The sequence below is a fragment of the Aulonocara sp. 'chitande type north' Nkhata Bay genome, linkage group LG17 (genome assembly GCF_057382095.1).
Source record: "Aulonocara sp. 'chitande type north' Nkhata Bay isolate Kocher_YH1m ecotype deep benthic linkage group LG17, A_spYH_male_GT1.1, whole genome shotgun sequence".
NCBI classification, from domain to species: domain Eukaryota; kingdom Metazoa; phylum Chordata; class Actinopteri; order Cichliformes; family Cichlidae; genus Aulonocara; species Aulonocara sp. 'chitande type north' Nkhata Bay.
Window position 1 is genome coordinate 6,964,375 of NC_141360.1, and position 15,769 is coordinate 6,980,143.

The 15,769-nt window shown below is 40.1% G+C and overlaps 1 protein-coding gene and 1 long non-coding RNA gene across 9 annotated transcripts; both read left to right on the top strand.

Moving 5' to 3' along the window:
• Window positions 1-365: 365 nt before the first annotated feature.
• LOC147309577 (uncharacterized) lies at window positions 366-7,818 on the top strand. Of its 8 annotated transcripts, XR_015125652.1 has the most exons (5): window positions 1,638-1,795; window positions 3,558-3,602; window positions 4,641-4,946; window positions 5,205-5,378; window positions 6,607-7,818. It is a non-coding gene; the product is annotated as an uncharacterized LOC147309577 (long non-coding RNA). The 8 variants fall into 8 exon arrangements; XR_015125657.1 differs by lacking the exon at window positions 1,638-1,795 and adding an exon at window positions 366-1,337 and having other exon boundaries at window positions 3,785-5,378; XR_015125651.1 differs by having other exon boundaries at window positions 4,641-5,378.
• A 5,726-nt stretch (window positions 7,819-13,544) lies between these two features.
• LOC147309578 (uncharacterized) lies at window positions 13,545-14,407 on the top strand. Its single transcript, XM_086269887.1, has one exon. The coding sequence runs from the start codon at window positions 13,545-13,547 to the stop codon at window positions 14,379-14,381; it is 837 nt and encodes a 278-aa protein (XP_086126013.1). The 3' UTR covers window positions 14,382-14,407.
• The last annotated feature ends 1,362 nt before the right edge of the window (window positions 14,408-15,769 follow it).

The window sequence follows — 15,769 nt, forward strand, 5'->3', positions numbered from 1 at the left end:
GCCGCGACCATTCCTGGGGATTTCAAAAATGACTTGATCTGATCTAAATGTAAAACTAGCTAATTTAAAGTGTCCAGTGAGTTTTAGAAAATATCTTGCTGTTGATATCACGATGTCACTATAAAGGGGAAACTTTGTTTCCTCCCTTAAACCTCCCAAAAAATGCACGCACCGATGAGAAGCACTTAGATATGCAACTTGGTTCTGTGAATATCTTTCTTTTGAAAGTTTTAACAATATCTTCATCAAGATCTTGGACGTTTAATTGCCAGAATGTCACAATAACCGCTGCATGCTTCCATCTTTTACAGAGGGATTTGAAAACCCTCTCGCTGAGTTTCTTCAACTTCTCTGGGGGGATTTTGTCGTATTCTGCCCTGATTTCAGTCCAGATTTTCATGGTAAGCCGGTTGGAGATAGCTTCAGCATTTTCAATGCTGAAGACTGTGCCTGATTTTTTTGCAACCCGGGAAATCAGTCCTTCCACAAAGCTTTCCACTGAAAGTCTGCATCTTTCTTTCTTTTCATATGATTCCAGTCTATCGATAATTGTTACTGCCAACAGGTGTTCTTGGAATACTGAAGTAGTTATGATATTAAATATTGGTTGTCCCATTAAATTCATTGAATCCTCCTCCCCACTCCTCCCCAATGATATTAGTGACAATTTATGTAATTTGTCACAAATATCAGTGAAAATGGCATTAGCAATGCAGTCAAAATAATTCTGCACTTTTCGGTCTACATGCAAATCCATCCCCTTGAATTTGTCCAAGAGTAGATCCAACAAACGTTTTTGGTGAGAATGAGGGCACTTTAAAAGTTTACCAAGCTTTGAAAGCACAGCCTGAATTAATGTCTCTAACCATCTTTCAAAGTCTAAGGTGTTTTCAGGTGGCTCACAGTCTACAGAAGATCTGTGATTCTGTATCTTTTTATATGACTCCGTTTGACTTATGTTTGTTAACGGTGGGATGCTGGCTTCATGTTCAACACAGGATTTCTGCTGCTGGGGATCTGGAATTGGATTGTTTTCTGCTTTTGCAGCACTGTGTTGGTCAGCATTTTGACAGCGTTCTTCTGTGTTAGCTGTTTCTTGGCTGTTAGCATCTATATTCTGTGCTGTATCAAACTCCTGCTCAGCAGAATCGTCCAAAAATTTCACAGGTGACAAAAACGTTTTGCCAGTGGTGGTGTGGACAGAACAGTTTTGATGTACAGGGGAGTTCTGGGAAGACCTCAGTGGTGATACTGCTACTGACTGTTCACACAGGTCCATTACGTCCTCTACAAAACCTGCAAGCCGCTTAGCGGTGAAGCAATCCGGATAGCCTGAGGTAAGCTCTTCCCACTGCTTGTTCAAAAAACTACTGAACAAGTTATTCAAGAGGGATACTAAAGCATGTACTGTAGAATTATCCCGATTGGTCTGAACTGTTTCATCATTTGTCATTGTGTTACAGTTTGAGCTTGCCATTTCACTTTTTTGTTTTTTATGCCTAAAATGTTGTTTTGTGTTAAACTCCGTGTTTGATCGTTTAAAGCGCTGCTGTCCCGCTGTATGAATGCGTTTCAACTGAACAGCCAGGTCTATATATAAGGTCGGTTTCTTTGTAACGTCACCCGTCAAAGGACTGGCCCGGCTCGTCATAACGAAAGGGGCGGGACAAATCTGTTGCTTAGCAACTGAAAAAAAGGCACACCGCGCTGAATGCTACATCCGTCCTGCGACGGTACACCGCCTCCGCACCACCGTTTAAACATGAAGTGTGGATGTTAGAAGATCCCAAATATGGTGAGCTACTGGAAAATTACTCACGTTTTTGTTCTTGAGAGTGAGCGATAATAAGCGACATTTTATTGAGAAATTACAGTAGTCTGTCTGTTTCTCTTCATAGCTCTTTTCAAAACACGGTTACCTTTGGTTTGTTTGGCTCGCAGCTTAAAACGTAGTTTCAGTGTTTTTGCCTTCTGTGATTAATTCTGGTTTGCCTGCTTTATGGAGCTCAAACCAAGGCAAAATTGAAGTATCAGTATTTAAATGTAAATAGACTCAAACTAGGAGTGGATCAAAGGGGGTCCTTTCAGGTGCCAAATCTCCACTGCTAACATTTTATGCATGTTTAGCTTAATTGTAGAAAAGGTGCTTGTAATAATGTTTGGGTGAATAGGTGAATGAGGCATGTTGTATAAAGCGCTTTTTAATGCACGAGCAAAATACAAAAACCCTATATAAAAAGCAGTCAGTTTACCATTTATGTATTTGTTCCATTGAACGCTTCTGTGAAAATCAATTTGATACTTGTTCAAATAAAAAATTTGAATCGATTAGTTGTTTTCTCAACATTTATTAATCGACTATATGCAGAAAACTGTGACACTGTGGAACCCTTATTTTAAAGACCTCGTAGTTTGATAGTTTGCTCCCTGACCGTGGTTCTGCCAGAGGGTGCTTCCTGTTAAAAGTGAGTTGTTCCTTCCCACTGTATTGAGGTTTTTTCTTTTTAATTGTAGACTTTCTACCTTACAATCTATACCACCTCGAGGAGAATGTTGTTGTGATTCAGCTCTGCATAAATACAATTAAATCGAATTAAGTGGGTTCAGCTAATTTGTGAAATAAATGTGAGTGACACGGTAAGTAATAGCCTGCATGTAACTCATTGTAAGAAGAGCAATATCGCCCCCTCCTGGTTCAACTTTTTTTTCTTTGCAGTAATCTTTCCAATAATAATACATATGCACTAACCTCATGCTTGCTGTTAACAATAGCCTAAAGACATAAAATCAAGTTTAGTTTTTTCTTTAAGTTTATGTTTTTTATATGGTTGGCATTTATTTTGTTTCTTTTTAATAATTATATTGATTCTATTGATTGTTTGCCAAGCACTGAGGTCTCTGCTTAGACTGTGCTACTGGGATCACTGATTTAAAAATGAGGCAAAAGCACCAAAGTTGTGCTCAAAAACAGTACAGTGAGCTACAACCTGTTGCTGTAGTAATTCTAACACACTTATTGTTTTTAAATACATACATGTTTAGTTTTTTTAAACCTAATTATATAATTTTTTTTGCAAAAGTGTCACCTAAACACCCAAATATACGTAATTCAAAACTTACTTTAATTATTACCCATTTGGCTGGTAACATGGACCCAGTCTGATGGATAGTTACTGAACAGATAGTCTTTTCTTTAAAGGCTGCAGTCAAAGCAAATCATTGTAAAAACAAGACAAGTCAATAAAAAACAAGTAATAACTATAATATTAAACTACAATAGAGAGAAAATCCAGTAAATATAATTATATTATGTAAAAAAATATACAAATATTTACCTCTAATTTAAAAAGACATTACAAGGGTACTAGTTTCATTTTAATCTAAACATAATCTAAATTGACACTAAATCAGTTTAAATATTACAGCTGAAGGTGATTTTAATAAATGTACTGCTGCTTGACTTTGTTTTACTACTGCAGTATAATTTATCATGTACAAAAGCTCCAAATGTTGTTTCTCTGACTTAATGTTCTGATGACGTTTGTGTTATTTTGCAGGAAATAGTCAGGACCCAGATGAACCTGTGCTGGAATTCAGTGTGGGTGAGTAATATGAGCATTTATGAAGGCTGTCCATGACCCGTAATTAAATTTAGCGTCATTAGTCTTATTTTGTCTCTCAGTGCAGGTATGTAATGTGACAAAACCTCTAATGATCTGATATGTTTGGGATGGATGGGCTGTGAATTATATAGTGAATTGTCTTATTTTGTCGCTCTGTGCAGGCTTTCTACTTACAGGGTGGTGGTTCTCAGAGGACAATTACTACCCCTGTTGAAGTGAACAACGTGTGGAGTGCATTTTGCATGTGTTTTGGATTTTGCACGTGTTTTGGATTTTGTATGTGTTTTGGATTTTGTACGTGTTTTGGACTTTGCATGTGTTTTGGATTTTGCATGTGTTTTGGATTTTGTATGTGTTTTGGATTTTGTACGTGTTTTGTATTTTGTACGTGTTTTGGAGTTTGCACGTGTTTTGTATTTTGTACGTGTTTTGGAGTTTGCATGTGTTTTGAATTTTGTACGTGTTTTGGAGTTTGCACGTGTTTTGTATTTTGTACATGTTTTGTATTTTGTACGTGTTTTGGAGTTTGCATGTGTTTTGAATTTTGTACGTGTTTTGGAGTTTGCACGTGTTTTGTATTTTGTACATGTTTTGGATTTTGCACGTGTTTTGGATTTTGTACGTGTTTTGGATTTTGTATGTGTTTTGGATTTTGTATGTGTTTTGGAGTTTGTATGTGTTTTGGAGTTTGTACGTGTTTTGGATTTTGTATGTGTTTTGGAGTTTGCATGTGTTTTGGAGTTTGTACGTGTTTTGGATTTTGCATGTGTTTTGGATTTTGTACCTATTTTGGATTTTGCACGTGTTTTGGATTTTGCATGTGTTTTGGATTTTGTAGATGTTTTGGATTTTGTACCTGTCTTGGTGTTTGCACGTGTTTTGTATTTTGTACCTGTTTTGGATTTTGTACCTGTCTCGGTGTTTGCACGTGTCTTGGATTTTGTACGTGTTGAGGAGTTTGTGCGTGCTATTTGGAATTTGTAAGTGTTTTGGAGTTTGTACGTGCTTTGTCTCTAGGGGCCACCGTAGGGGATCAGGCCGTGGAAGGTCGAACAGACGGACACCGTCCCCCCTGCGCAGCGATCACACAACCTACGGCCCGTTTTCCAGGAGGGGCAGACATGGAGATGAGGGAGACTTTTTCAGCGAAAATGGAACGGAGAGCCACGGATCGTGGACCGCCACGCTTCCCACCAGAGAAAACGACCCGAACGGGACCGGGAACCAACTCGGCATAAACGGTATGCCAATTCCTCCCGAACGGTCCGGACCGAACCTCCAAAGAAGAAAATACAGTCAGATGATCCTGACTTCTCAGTAAAGGTTCGCATTATTTATAAACTCATTAAGATAGTGCACCATTTAAAGAATGTTTCGGGGGACATTCCTCCTCCCTCTCTGAACAGAATAACTAATAATTTAATGACTGTTATTAAGCCAGCTATCCCCAATAGAGAAGTGCAGACTCTAATTGAGGGCAATGCTAAGAACTGGGCTCGCACAACTATCATAACCCTTCGTAACCATTATAATGAATGTATGGAGGAGATAGTTAAGACTCTTTTTGAGTTTCCTGAACAGTACTGGAGAGGCCCGTTCGAGATAGCGGCTTCCTGGGCCAAAAGGAATCTGGGCCGCCGTCTGCAGCCTGAATCTTTGGTGCAAGCTGAGGCTGTCATTGTGGCGAAGCTGGCAGATGTGCAGACACCTATTGGGTCGACGGAACCACATCATCAGCCACAAGCACATGAAGAGGTGAGACGGAAGCATCACAATCAGCTTCTCTGCACACACAACCCACAGCACTGCAGGCCACTACTGGCCGGACCGTTTCTGTCACAGCACAAATCCATGCTCCACCCACAACTTACACCGCACCCAAAACTACGACTGCTACGACGTCTGACCCGATTGGAGGTGAACAGCCACTCTTCAGTAGGACGGAGGAGGGAAGAGACGGCGATCTGAGACCTGCCACTCCCCCTGTACATCTACAGGAAGTGAGATTTATTGCTAATTAACTTCAAACTCTATCATCAAACTGAGAGCAGCGTCATCTCCCAAAGTTGTGAAAATTATGACTAGATGTAAACTTTTTTTTATTTTATTTTACTGTTATGTTGATTTTGGCGATGATAGTTGAAAGACATGGTGGAGTATAAAGTTTGTAGCTGGTTAGTTGATTAGCAAGCTTCATCTCTAAGCAGTGCAGTGCAATGAACAGATGCAGTTACCTTGTAATTACTGCAAAGTAACCAACAAGGGAAGTCTGTGAGGACTAGTGGTCATTAGAGAAACTGCAGCTATTAGCCCCAAATGTTGTGTTGTGATTCATCTCCTTAGGTTTATGAAATAAACTAAATCTAGAACTACAAAACGAGAAAACAGCCACGACTCAAAACCAGAACCGAAGTTAAACACGTTTAAAATGGAGCACCGAAAGCAGGAATCAGTGGCCTCTGCAAAACTTCTGGGCTTTCCTTTGTAGCCCTTTTACTGGTGCATTGTTTTGATGACAGTATGACCTGAAGCAGCTTTCTGTCTTTTGTTTTTTTTTTCTCCTTATTTTGTCAGGATGGAGGAAAAATTTCGCACTTGCATCGTAACTGGTCTGCCTGTCCAGGAGTACAGTTGTTGGATTTGCATGTGTGCAAACACTGCGCTCATGATCAAGAAATCAGCAAATATAACTGCTGCCCGCTGTGCCACACTCCTATACTGTAAAAGGAGAACAAAAGATGAGAAAATATAAGTTATTTTCATAGAAAACAGAGAAATGTTAAATCATTTTAACTACTTTCAGGCTTAAAGTTTAAAGTTAAAGTTCCTGAACAGGCAGCTACAGAGGAGCTACCAAAACAAGATTCACCCTAATCTTTGACTTTTACTATAAGAAGTGTAAAATACTTAGGTTCTTTGTATCTGTTTTCACGTAAATAAATAATTCTGTTAATAAAACAGCGTAAACTTTTTCTTTGTTCAGCCGGGAGGAGACGCCAATGCTGAACCATGTTGAAGAGATTATCTCTTGGCTGGGCCGGTGTCTTCACAGAAGAGCAGGAGAAGCTGGCCGGGGAATGGGAAGTGTGGGCATCTCCTGTGTTAAACTGCTGACTTCATGACCTGGAAGAGCTGGAAAAGAGAGCGACAAGCTCTTCACCTGCGTGAGTATGAGGACGTGATCCCTCCTGTGGACATCTATTCTCTGCTTGCTGTCTGCTCTGCAGCCAACCGCGCCTTTGGCACCTGCTCACAGGCCTTTATTAAGCTGGAATCCCTGGAGAGTCTTGATCCTGAACAGCAGCAGGCCTATGAGGATCTGGCCTTGGAGATCTTTACAAAGCACAGCCCAAAGGACAGTCGCATGATCGAGTGGAACGCATCATCAGAGGGCCGGGGCCCAATCAAGTGACTCCGAGAGACCAGAGGGTGAGGAGATTCCCCACAGCACTTCATGGGGCTTCTTCTGAGGGGGCATCTTCCCCCGCCATTCAGCTACAACGGTGCATGGAGGCGACAGACCTCATACAGGGGGAACCCACCCCCCAGAAGACCAACACAGCTTTAGTTGGACAACAGGTATGCACCCCGACGAGTCATCCAAGCGCGAAGAAAAAATCCAGAACGTGGAGACTGCACACAAGAGAGGCATCGGTGATCATTGGAGACACCAATGTGGGCTTGATTCCTCCTCATGTTGCAGAGGGTGTCCAAATTGACAGCTTTCCAGGAGCCAAATGGGCCCATGCAGAGATCCTTCTGGATAATGCGGAAGTGGACACAGCGGTGGAGAAACTTATTCTATCCTTCGGCCTGAATAACAGGCGTCAGAGGGATAAAAATGCACCATTAACGGAGCTGAGAAGGGCACTGAGGGTAGCACGAGTAAAATTCCCCCAAGCTGACATTTGTGTTCCAGTTATTAACTTTTCTTCTGCCCTTCCCGAGACAGAACAAGACACATTATTGCACATAAACACTTTCATTACAGGTTTAAAGGGGCACATTCCTGCTCTACCTGCTGATAAGTTCAGCACAGACCTAGACAATTTCTGCTGGACTGATAAGACTGCAGAGCACACACACTCCTGGCCCTGAAGCTTTCCCTAACCTTAACCTCTTTTAAACTGCTTTTAGTTTTCAATCAACTGGTTTTTAATTTTGCTTTCAATAAAATTTATATTTTTCCAATGAATTTCAGTCTCCGTGTTGTTTTTCATGAATTCCAAATTTTAGGTTTTAAATGAGTTTTTTAGGCCGTACATAAAGAAGAAAATCAAAAAACAGCAAATAAACCTCCCCCAAAAATAACAAACTAAAATAACAAACAAAACATTTTTATTGATGATGCATGGCTTGTGCTAGCTTTCGGCGGTGTTGTGCCTTCTTCAGGCTGTGCTCATGCATCGGTGGCCAAATTCAAATAAAGGAGACTCCTCTCTGCCCCCTCCTTTTATAGCTTTTGGCTCCTCCCCACTGCATAGCATCCAAAGTGCCGGATATATGTGACTTTCCGTTTTTCCTTTTTTCCACTGCTTTCTTTTGCTTAACACTATCCATTTCCTTTCCTTTCTCCTTTCCTACCCTTACTTTGCCTTCTGTTTCCTTTTGGTCCTAATTCCTGCTTCCTTTCCTTTGGCTTACATACCCTCCTTTCCTAATTATACACATGACCTTCATTTTTGTTTATTTCTTTGTGTCTATGGCCGTTATTTTGAGTTTTACTTGGGGTTCCTTTCACTGGGGTTAAGGTTAGGGCTTCACCATGGATGGGGCTAGGGTTAGGGCCAGGATTGTGGCTGGTTAGGGGAAATCAAGTTGGGAGTCCGGTCCCCGGATTAGGTTTTTATTATAATTTTGTTTTATTTTTAAATTGTGCACTTGGGCCGTCGCGACGTTTCGGCCGGTTATAGGCCTTCCTCAGGCTGGCCCAACGTGTCTGTCTATGTGTGTTTTTTGTGTGCCTCCCTTGGCTTTTATAGTGTGCTGTCTCCTCCCACTCTTGGGTTTTCCGTTTCATTATTTTTCTGTTTAATATTCTTAATGTTTTGTCCTGTCTTTTCTTTGGCTTTCTTTGTTTTTATTATTTTAATGGCACCCCCTTCTTTAGTTTCCTTTCCAGTATTTGTCTTACGTTTTTTTGATTTATTTATGGCACCCCCTTCCTATTTGTCCTTTCCTTTGGTTTTTACGTGACTTTATGATTTTATTCCTGTCTGTGTAACCATCCTGTCCCACATTCCTTTGTCTTTGTTATATCCTCCTCTGTGATTTTTTTGTGTGATGCCCAATTGTTTTGTGTCCTCCAAGTCCTTTTATTTTTCTGTCCCGATTATGTGTTTCTCATTTTGGCTTTAGTGTTATGTCCAATTGTTTTGTATCCTCCAAATCCTCCTTTTATTTTTTTGTCCTAATTATATGTATGTCTTTATTGACTTTTGTGTTTTGTCCAATTGTTTTGTGTCCTCCAAGTCCTCCTTTTATTGTTTTGTCCTAATTACGTGTTTGTCTTATTGACCTTTGTATTATGTCCAATTGTTTTGTGTCCTCCAATTCCTCCTTTTATTGTTTTGTCCTAATTATGTGTTTGTCTTTTTTGACTTTTGTATAATGTATAATGTTGACTTTTGTATAATGTCCAATTGTTTTTATTCAGATTGTACGTGGTTAGGGTCAGGATGTGTTGTGTCCAATTGTTTTTGTATGTCCCGTGTGGTTAGGGTTAGGATTGGTGAGGGGGTCGGGATACCCCCAGCCCAGTGGCCAAAGACCCTCCTGAGGCAGCCGTCAGGGAACCCTACGCTACCCAAGCGGGCGGACAGGCGGCGCTGGCCGGTTAGGGGAAATCAAGTTGGGAGTCCGGTCCCCGAAGGTGCTTGCTAGTGATGTGCGATACCACTGATTTCCCATCCGATACCAAGTAATATTCAAGGTGGTATCAACGATACTGATCCGATACTTTGTACAAAAACGGATTTTATTTATTGTATCTCAAATTATAGCGTCATAATGATTACAGGACATCAGATTACTTGTTCTTATCACTTAATAATGCAGAGTTCATCATATAGAAATAAAAAACCTGAAGTTGTGGCTATTTGAACACCTTGCCTGCCTGCAGCACTAAAGGACTCCGTGAGAGACGTCTGTCTCGCCCTAGCAGCACCTGTCCCTCTCCTCCTCTTCAGTCTCAACATACGCTCCTCATATTCTGTCATATGATTTACTCTGAGGTGTTTGACAAGGTTAGTGATGTTGCCACAACCATACATGCCAACCCTCCTGATTTTTCCGGGAGAATCCCACCTTTCTCCAGATTTTCCACCCGGACAACAAAATTGAAAAACCATATCGCAGAATTCATAGCGCAGCCCAGCCAATTCCAGTCTCCAACAATGACGGCAGCTGCTTAGTTTTAATATTACTCTTGTTTCTCTTTCTGGGTCGCAAAAACTTTTAACATATTTTCAGGTGAGAATGTAGCTGTGTGAACTTCAAATATCTGAGCCGACCGACACATCGTCTTCAAACCCCCGCGGTCTTTCACCACTCGGGTTAAACATGATATATAAGTCACTTTGATAACCTAAAAATGTTCTTGTTTGGCTTTTTCAGTGTTTTATTTGTTTGTGAGTAAATCGGTTTGGCTGAGATTAAAGTTATTAGATTAAATTAAATGTAACTTTATTAATCCCTCGGGTGGGTTCCTCCGGGGTTTTCCCACAGCTGAATAAACGTCAAACAGAAAACTGATTAAACAGAAGTGTGAGACGGTCGAGAGTTTACGTCAGCGCCCGGTTATATTTTAGACAGCAAGGAGCAGACGGCAGTTTGACTCCACCGAGGGAGCTCGTGACGTACTACCCGGCTTTCTTTAGACCGCGAAGGCTGGGTCCTCAGGTGGAAGCAGCCTCTGAATTTGGACACCCCCGCTGTTTCCGGGCCGTCAATAATAACGGTGACATTTAACGTATTTTATCCGATAAATAAACACTGTAAAATGTATTTATAAACCTGAGCTTCCTCCTGCACTTGTGTCAAATATGGACACGTCTTTGTCCTCATGAAAGTTTGCCTTCACTCAGACTCATGCCCTGGTGTTCCTACCATGCCAAAATATAGAAAACTGTCAGGTAATGAGTTGGAATAAAGTTGAATAAAAACTTGAAACACAGAGATGGATGATATTTTATACTTGTTGCTTTATAAACAGTCAAAGCAAACGGGGTCATTTTTGAGCCCAGAGGACAACAGATGTGATTATTTGCTGCCAGTTAAAAGCTTGAAGTAGTTTAAAAACAGCTTTCTAAATTAACTTTGACATAAACCCGTCTGTGATCATCTGTTAAAGCAACCGACTCTGGTTGTGAAACGATCCTCACGATAACTGATGATTTATTTTATTTTTTACCCAAAAACAAAGAAAAAATTAATTTTTATGAGGTTTTTATCAGATTTAAATTTGAAATGGAATAAAAAAAATGTTTAAAAATGTTTGAATTAAGTTGTAATTAAAAGTGGGGGAAAATCCACTTCATATTAATTAACAACAGTAATAACACCTCTATGTGAGTGCACTATCATGACATCAAGAACACTGGACAAGCTGTACTGTCTTCAGTAGACAAGTTGGGAAATTGCAACGTTGGAAGACGATGTCAGAAAATATGAGTCCTCCTGCTACTGTTATTGTTATTTTTAGGGGTGTTTTGATGAAATTTAAGGATGCTTTAAAAAGCCCCCAAAAATGCACTAAACCCAACCAAGTGGGAGAACAAGTGCAATAGTGATGGTGGAACCACCATCAAAGCATACAACTATTGATCTGCTGCTCCCCCTCCTTCCGACCAGCTCTGGAGCCTCCTTCCTCCTGAAAGAGAAGCAATCTCTTTGCATGAAGTTTCCCCTTGTGGGACTAATAAAGGTATATCAAAATCAATCAAAACCTACCAAATTTGTCAAATTTTATTTACTCACCGCAGGAATCATACAACCATCTTTTTGTTTCTCGTTGTTGAAATAAAGGCCAAAACACAACCTCAATCGGGATTTTTTTCTCAAGTATTTTTATTAATGTTTAGGCATAAAAAAAAAAGATTTTTGAACTTCATTTTTTTAAAAATCCACTTTAACCATCCACTTAGGTGGACAAATGATGTGTATGGAGTGACACATCAGTGTCCAATGTAGTGGTTTATGTGCAAGTATACCATCAACACTGGCACAAATACAAGAAAACAGCCTTTGAGTTGCTGTGCACTATAGTGACCATTATGTGTCAAAGAGTTAAGTGATGCCTTTTGGGCTAACCAATGCATCAACAGTCTGTCAAGTTTCAGTAAATGATATACTGAAGCACTTTTTGAATTCAACTATGTATCTAGATGGCATAGTTTTCTCCAGAGACCTCCAACAATGCATCGAAGACAGAAGTAAGGAAAGTGTTACAGCATTTATTGGAAAATATGCTTCATGTGAAGGCAGAAAATGATGAATTCCATGTTACGTGTCTGTCCGGGGCTATATTCTAGACCGCAGACGGACCAAGAGTGACCTGGTGGCTGATAAATCTCCGGTCTGCAGATGAGTTTCCTCTCCATAACCGCCTTGGCTAACATGTGTGATGTAGAGGAGATGGTGTTTGAAAAGTAATAACATATTAATACATTAGCAAGGAAAGTGCAAATGATGACAAAAAGGGGAAAGCAGCTCTGACAATGTTCGGACTGATAAAGAAGCAAATTGATCAAGTGCAGGCTCAGGAGCGCTTTCAAATCATTATCTGTGAGAATGTCTGAATCTAATACGTTTCACAGGCTGCTTTGTCAACACTCCACCTGCATTTTTCAGGTGACTTCTAAATCCAAGGAAGTCAGCAGCCATGTAAATTACTCACAGCTGACTCAGGATTCTTTTGAGGGCAATTTTGGTGACACCCAGCACGTTAACGTCATGGTCCAGGGAAGTGTTGTGCTTCTGGTCCTTTTGGCCTGTGTTGGGCAAAGTCGGCCACCAGCGCTGGCCCAGCCTCACCTGCAAGCCATCGGCAGCAATCCTGCTTTTAAGGCCACTCCATCCACTCTTCACCAGAGACATGACTGAGGAGACAGACTGGCCAAAACACATGGACACAAGACTGACTTTACAGGGAGATGCTGAGGGAAAGACACAGAGACAAGACAGAGACATGAAAGGGACCAAAAAACAACCAAGACCACCTAAACTAGATGTACTGATAAACTCACCACAAGACACTTAACTAGGAAACACAAGTAGACAGTAAACAATAAATATAATATAATATATATTATATTTATATATAGAATAAACACCAGTCAAAAATCCATAAACACAAAAACACTGTATCAACGACCCAAGTACTTCAAGCCAAAGGTCATAAAAGGGGGCTAAGCAAATCACTTCAAGACCCCAGCTGTGACGCTTGGTACAGTCAAAAGTCCACCAGGAACTGATCTTGATGAAATAACAATTAAGCTGCATTTTTTTCTGCTTGTTTTAAATCATTTTCGTTAATTGCATTTACTTTCGCTTTTTAAGTTCTTATTTTCATGGCTATGTAATTACCAAACAAGTGCTCATGTTGTAACGTGCAATGGAGGTGAAGCCAGCCGCGGAGGTGTGCAGGTGGATAGCGAATGAGCAACAGCTTCTGACTTTCCAAAAAGTACTCATTTATTTACAATATCAAAAATAAAAGTGCCTGACAATGGAGGAGAAAGATGGCGGAATAAGCGGTTGTACAATCTGCGGGTCTGATTAAGAAACGTGATTTTGATGTCCTAAAAAATACTTTACTGACAAACTGTTACTCCAAAAGGAAGTAGAACGCAAGCGAAACCCCCTGGAAGTTACTTTGACAGACCTTCAGGCAGATACAAAGATAAACTTAGAGCGATAAAAATGGCTAACCCCAAGCTAACAGGTAGCCTTTCCGACCACGATTACAACCTTGCTGCTATGCAAGAAGCATGTGAGGACGAAGATATAGAAGAGATGGAACTTCAGAAAGAGATCGGAAGACCCATAGGTGACCACACCCCGTTACCAAGTCCCAATCCCAAAAAAATGAAAAGCAAAACTACTGAGAAGCAGGTGAGCATCGAGAATGTGTATGAAATTTTACTTGGCTTCACAAAGAGATGCGAGGAAAGGTTTGATTCGCTTGAAAAGAAGTTGGAAGCCTTCGAACAACGCATTGAAGTAAATACACAGGCGACCCAAAAAAACAGAGAGGAAATTGACAAGCTGAAGACGAAGGTGGAGTCGCTGATGAAGGAAAACAAAGAATTAAAGGAGAGCTGTCTGGAGAGTGCACGTTACCGCAGAAGATGGGACCTCAGAATTTTGGGTCTGACAGAGAAGGACAACGAGAATACACGTGAAACAGTGATCGGCATTCTAACAAGAGTGGTTCCTGTATCAGTGGAAAAACTGCAGCTCATGGTTGATACAGTACACCGATTGGGGAAGAAAGACAATGCAGTGAGCAACAAGGTGCCAAGACCAATCATCATACAGTTCGGCATGAGGACGGCAAGGGATGAAGTATGGAGGAAATCCAAAGAGGCCAGGGTCTGCAAAGAACTGAACATAAAATTTAAAGAGGACTTCTCCAAAGAAGACCGTGAAGCTCGGATCAAGCTGTGGCCCAAGGTGCAGGAAGCTCGAAACAACGGCAAAAGAGCATTCCTAAAGGAGGGTTATGCAATAATAGACGGTAAAAGGATCGATCTGTGAGATGCACTTGAAGAAGTCACTACAAGTTAACCAAAAAATGTGGGTATGTATGTGTGTATATAAATGTTTATATATACATATCTGTTGAAAATACACAAATAAAAACTAGGAGAGGGTCAAAAAGCAAAGTCGTAGTTAAATGTGAGCTATGCAGAGCTGAAATTGCCGCATATATAAAGGGGTAGTACTGTGATAGGGTCGGAGTACTGTTATGATTACATAGGTAGGACACTAGGCTTATTCCTGCTTCAAGCACTTTTTTTTTCTTCTAGTAAGTGCCAAGGAAGCCGTTACTGTTCTTGTTTTGTATTTTGTTCTTGCGTTTTTGTTTTTTCTTTATCTTATAGATGACTGTTCTATTAAGTTCCTTAAATGTTAAAAGACAAAATACTAAATATATACAAACAATATGAAAGAAAGCTACACAATTCAACCTTATTTACTTTAACAGAGGCTTAAAAAACAATGTCAAACGTAAGGCCATGTTTTTATTCTGCAAGGAAATTAAGGCAAACATTTTGTTTTTACAAGAAACACATTCTGGTAAGGAAGAGGAAACATTTTGGAAACATCAATGGGGAGATAGTATTCTTTATTCACATGGTACTACTCACTCAGCAGGAGTAATGATCTTATTCAACAAATTTGCAGGGAGAGTTATTGATCATAAAAGCGACGGAATGGGGCATTGGATCATGGTGTTGGTAGAAGTCTGTGAACAGAAAATTATTCTTATTAACGTGTATGGATACAACAACAGGTCTCTAAATAGAAATATGATGTCTAACTTAAGTAAATTAATTGCAAATTGGAGTACTACATATGGTTCTACCCAGGTAATAACTGGAGGCGATTTTAACCTGGCTCCTAACTCATGGCTTGACAGACAACCACAAAGAGGAAATCAACCAGAACACGATAGCATTATTTGTGACTTTTGTGCGACAACTAATATGATCGATTATTGGAGGATGACAAACCCAAATACGAAGAAATATACTTGGTTTAGTCCATCAAATAAAAACGTATGTTCAAGATTAGATTATTGGCTTGTCTCCCAAACAGTATCATCACATGTTACGAAATGTGAGACCCAGTCAACCCCACTTACTGATCATTGTCTGATAAGTCTCTTATTATCTCTACGTAAACAACAAAGATCTGAAAACATATGGAAATTTAACAATAGTTTATTGCAAAACGAAGACTTTTGTAAACAAGTTAAAAAACTTAAATCAGAAATTAACTATATGAGCATGACTAATGTCAGTAAATGGGAATGGTTTAAATATAGTGTGAAACAATTAGCTATAGAAACGGGAAAGAAAGTGTCTGCCCTACGCGTACGTGAACAGAAAAATCTAATTGAACAAATTCATTTATTATGT

Bases quoted from the DNA above. Each gene is read 5' to 3' on its own strand.
- LOC147309578 (XM_086269887.1), top strand. From the start codon at position 13,545: ATGGCTAACCCCAAGCTAACAGGTAGCCTTTCCGACCACGATTACAAC.